Genomic DNA, 4,178 nt, shown 5'->3' with positions numbered 1-4,178 from the left:
ATTTTTCAGAATGTTAATTGCTACACCAACTGCCTATGGAAACCCAGTCTCAGTGACAGAAATAAATGCATTGAGATAATATTTAACCTGTTTCCTTTCTCTCCCTCCTCCCGCCTCCCTCGGCTTTATTAGGACGCCTGCAGGTGCCTGAGGAGCAGCGCGATCCCAGGGCACCAGGGTGCTGCCCGGCAGGGCTAGGCGGGCACCGCAGCCATGGCCAGCACAGCCGTGCAGCTCCTGGGCTTCCTGCTGAGCTTCCTGGGCATGGTGGGCACGCTCATCACCACCATCCTGCCGCACTGGCGGAGGACGGCGCACGTGGGCACCAACATCCTGACGGCCGTGTCCTACCTGAAGGGGCTCTGGATGGAGTGCGTGTGGCACAGCACGGGCATCTACCAGTGCCAGATCTACCGGTCGCTGCTGGCGCTGCCTCGTGACCTGCAGGCGGCCCGTGCGCTCATGGTCATCTCCTGCCTGCTGTCCGGCCTGGCCTGCGCCTGTGCTGTGGTGGGCATGAAGTGCACCCGCTGCGCCAAGGGCACGCCCGCCAAGACCACCTTCGCAGTGCTTGGAGGGTCGCTCTTCCTCCTGGCCGGCCTCCTCTGCATGGTGGCCGTCTCCTGGACCACCAACGACGTGGTGCAAAACTTCTACAACCCGCTGCTGCCCAGCGGCATGAAGTTCGAGATCGGGCAGGCCCTGTACCTGGGCTTCATCTCCTCGTCCCTGTCCCTCATCGGAGGCACCCTGCTCTGCCTGTCCTGCCAGGAGGAGGCACCCTACAGGCCCTACCAGGCCCAGCCCAGGGCCACCACTGCCAATGCTGCCACCGCACCCGCCTACCGGCCACCAGACGCCTACAAAGACAACCGGGCCCCCTCGGTGACCTCCGCATCCCACAGCGGGTACAGGCTGAACGACTACGTGTGAGTCCCCCAGGGCCGTCCATCCCTGAGGGCCACGGTCAGGGCTGCTGGGCCCCCTGAGTGACAGCTGATGGATGCAGGGTGCAGCCCAAAGTTTACTTCTGGGTTATTCTGTATCCAAGGGATGTGCTTAGAACACAGGGAAGGGGGAGAAATAAGAGGAGAAAACTCGGTATACCAAAGACTTTTTTAAACCCTTGCTGTTTTTTGTATTTATTATACATATTTATGTGGGTGATTTAATAAGAGCTAAATAAAGAGAGACTCGGAGTTTGGCCTGGTGCTTACTTGCGACAAGGTTGTTTATGAAATGGTCGGCAGCAGCTTTGGTTTCCAGATGTGGCTCCGTCTCCAAGGTGCGAGGGATCGCAGCCGGAGCCTGGGGGACTTGGGGTCTCAAGGGCTGCCAGCTGGGCCAACGACCAGCTCTGCTGGCCGGACACCCAGCAGTGGCCACCACCGTGCATGATGGGAAAATCAGAGGGCAGTGGCTCAAACTCAGCCACAAGATGCTTGAGCGACACCCACAAACCCAGTCACCGTATCCCCACTTCAACTCCGAGGCAGGGCAGGAGGGAAGGGGCGCTCTCGGAGGAAAGAGTTGCCATAATCACAAAGTAGGGACAACGCGGCCTTCCACCATGAGCAGGAGGAGCCCACGGTAAGAACACAGAGTGAGGAGAGAAAGCAAAGCGAAGCACACCCGGCGCGACTCTCTGGGTGTCGGCAAGAAGCTCAGGAGCTCTGCTGCCCCCAGGGGCCCCGGGGAGACTCCTCTGGCTTCTCCTCTGGGGGCCGGGCCCAGCTGCAAGAGAGCAGGGCGACTGCTCCTTCCGCCACAGAGACCTCCTGGGACAGTCGGGGGGCCTGACTGTTCCCAGAGCATTGATGTCCTTTCTGGCTGTGACCTAAGTCACATGGAAAGAGTCACACACATCCCCCATCAGCACTGGGAGCTTGGGCCACCTGGCTTTAGCGAGTGGGACCTACCTGGACTGGAGGGAAGCCGTATCAGACCCCGAGGACCAGATGTGAAACAGGAAGGGGTGACACCAGAAGTGACAGAGAGGCTTCTATTCTACAGCCTGTCAGCTAAAATAGGAAGCCGACCCACACGAGACCTCGGTTCCCTCCCCAGGTGACAGGGTGTGAGAATGCAGTCCCCCACCTCCTTCTTCCCTCCCATCTTCCCTCACTCCCAGGACAAGCGCCCTGTCCTCTGAGCCTGTTATTTGCCACCTTATAGCCACATCCATCCAGGAGATGCCTGCTTCTGCCAAATCTCCAGGGCTGGGGGCGTGACCCAGACGGTTCTGACAAGGACGTGGTCTGCTTTGGGGGGCAGGACACACAACTCCAAACCTTACAATGAAAAGGAAACACGAATCAACTCAGCTGTTTTCCAGGAAAACATCATTACAGGTATAAATCACCCCTCAATCCTCATGGATTAAGAAATGCTATTTCTTTGTTTCTCTAAATCAATTCAAAGTTGGCTGTGATCCACAGAGGCCTGAAGTCAGCCATGTTTTCCGGCTCCCTCCTCCTGCGTCAGGTCTCAGGGCCCCAGTGCTACCAGAGGCCCTAGGCTTGGAAGCGGGGGAACCCCTCTTCCACCTCAGGGGTGTCAGCCCAGGGCCTCCCAACCTCTCACATTCACCTACGAATAGGCCTGAGACTCTTCTGCCATGTGGAACTTGGGGGAAAAATAACTTTTCCCATTCATCCCTGGGAAGCCACTCTTGAGACAGGGCTGCCATCGTAATGGCTTTGGCCTTAGCCCTGGGTTTCGCCTTTTGAAATCAAAGGCCTCCGAAATCTCCCACAGGGTCCGACTTTCATGTCAGCCACTGTCATCCTAAATGGAGACATTTTGAAAATTATAACATACTCAAAAATCGTACGACAGCCCATCCCATGAGGTATAGACAGAGGAGAGCCAGGATTTGGACCCTGAAACCAGGTCCCACTCATGGCTTCAGGTCAGGTGCCGCTGTCTGCAAGACTGGAGTCAGAGGGGAGCCGGGAGAGACCCCAGAGGGGCCCATAAGCCCAGTGAGGCCAAAATGGCTCACTCCTGCAGGAAGCAGACTCCAGGCAACCGAGAGCCGGTGACGCTGTGACCAGTCACTGTGGGACCAGGAGGAAGAAAGCAGAGAAACCAGGGCAAGACGGGGCTGAGGACGTTGAAGAGATTTAATTAAGATGAAAAGTTTTTAGAAAGCTGCTCCACATCTCCTTTAGCATCCTCACCCCTTTCTTGCCCAAGAAGAGACACAGTGGTGTGTGTGAGAGAGACAGACAGACACAGAGGCAGAGAGGCGAAGAGAAGTAGTCTCGGGCCCTGTATATTTTAAGCCATTTTCTCAATCAAAAAGCACAAAGTCAACTACTGGGCAACCATCCAAAGGAAAGCAGAGAAACCTGGTTCAAGTAAATTATTTTAAAATACTACCAACTGGCTTCCGCAGGTGTGTGGAGGGGAAGGCATTAGTAAACAGCCCATTTCCTGCCTGGAAAAGGCCAGGAGAGGTCACCCCATAAATCAGGGAGGGCCCAGCCTCTGGGAGGCCAGTGGCCAGCCTCTTCCTCACTCCCACCTCCCACTCAGTGGCCTCATCCCAGGCGCCCAGCATGACCTGAGGCGCTTTCTCTTTAAAAGCTCAGCCCCTCCTCTGCTGCTGCTGGTAAATGATTGACAGGGGAGCCCTCCCAGCTGCAGGCTGCCCACCAGCCCCCACCTGGTGCATCAGCTCCCTCCAGCTCTGGGGAGGTCTGGGATGTTTTCAGTCATCCCAGGCATTTTTCCAAAATAAAGAATTTCCTTAGGTTTCCCAACCAAAATAATAAGCATCAAGAAGGTCGGGGTCTAGTGGCTTCGACAGGTGTTTGCGGGAGCCATGCCTGCCTTGGGGAGGAGCCCCCACTGCCCTGCCCATCATGAGTTGGAGGCAGTGAGGGTCCAGGACGCTGGAGAGGGTGGGAGAATGGGGAGGCGGGTGCTGGAGGGAGCTCCGCGTCCCGGCCCTCTCCTATATGTACCTACCCATCGGGCATCTCTATTTTTCCATCAAATCTGATTAAAGCCAGAATAAGACACCACTCCACACCCAGGAGGACAGCTGATCTTTAAAGACTGACCATGTCAAATGCCGACATGGAGGTGGGTCAACAACAACCTGCTTGGGTGGTGGGGGTTGCGGTTTGCGACTTAGTGTAATTCCTTTAGAGATTGGAAGGGAGCAGAGT

General features: G+C 56.3%; 1 protein-coding gene across 1 annotated transcript; it reads left to right on the top strand.

The window, feature by feature from the left end:
* The first annotated feature begins 213 nt into the window (after nucleotides 1-213).
* On the top strand, nucleotides 214-933 carry Cldn14 (claudin 14). The gene has a single exon (XM_026380370.1). The coding sequence runs from the start codon at nucleotides 214-216 to the stop codon at nucleotides 931-933; it is 720 nt and encodes a 239-aa protein (XP_026236155.1).
* Nucleotides 934-4,178: the final 3,245 nt, after the last annotated feature.

Source organism: Urocitellus parryii, chromosome 2 (assembly GCF_045843805.1).
Source record: "Urocitellus parryii isolate mUroPar1 chromosome 2, mUroPar1.hap1, whole genome shotgun sequence".
Classification (NCBI taxonomy): domain Eukaryota; kingdom Metazoa; phylum Chordata; class Mammalia; order Rodentia; family Sciuridae; genus Urocitellus; species Urocitellus parryii.
The sequence above is the reverse complement of the archived record's forward strand: the minus strand, read 5'-3'. Positions and strand labels throughout refer to the sequence as shown.

Excerpts from the sequence above, each read along its gene's own strand:
- Cldn14 (XM_026380370.1), top strand. The coding sequence starts at position 214 with ATGGCCAGCACAGCCGTGCAGCTCCTGGGCTTCCTGCTGAGCTTCCTG.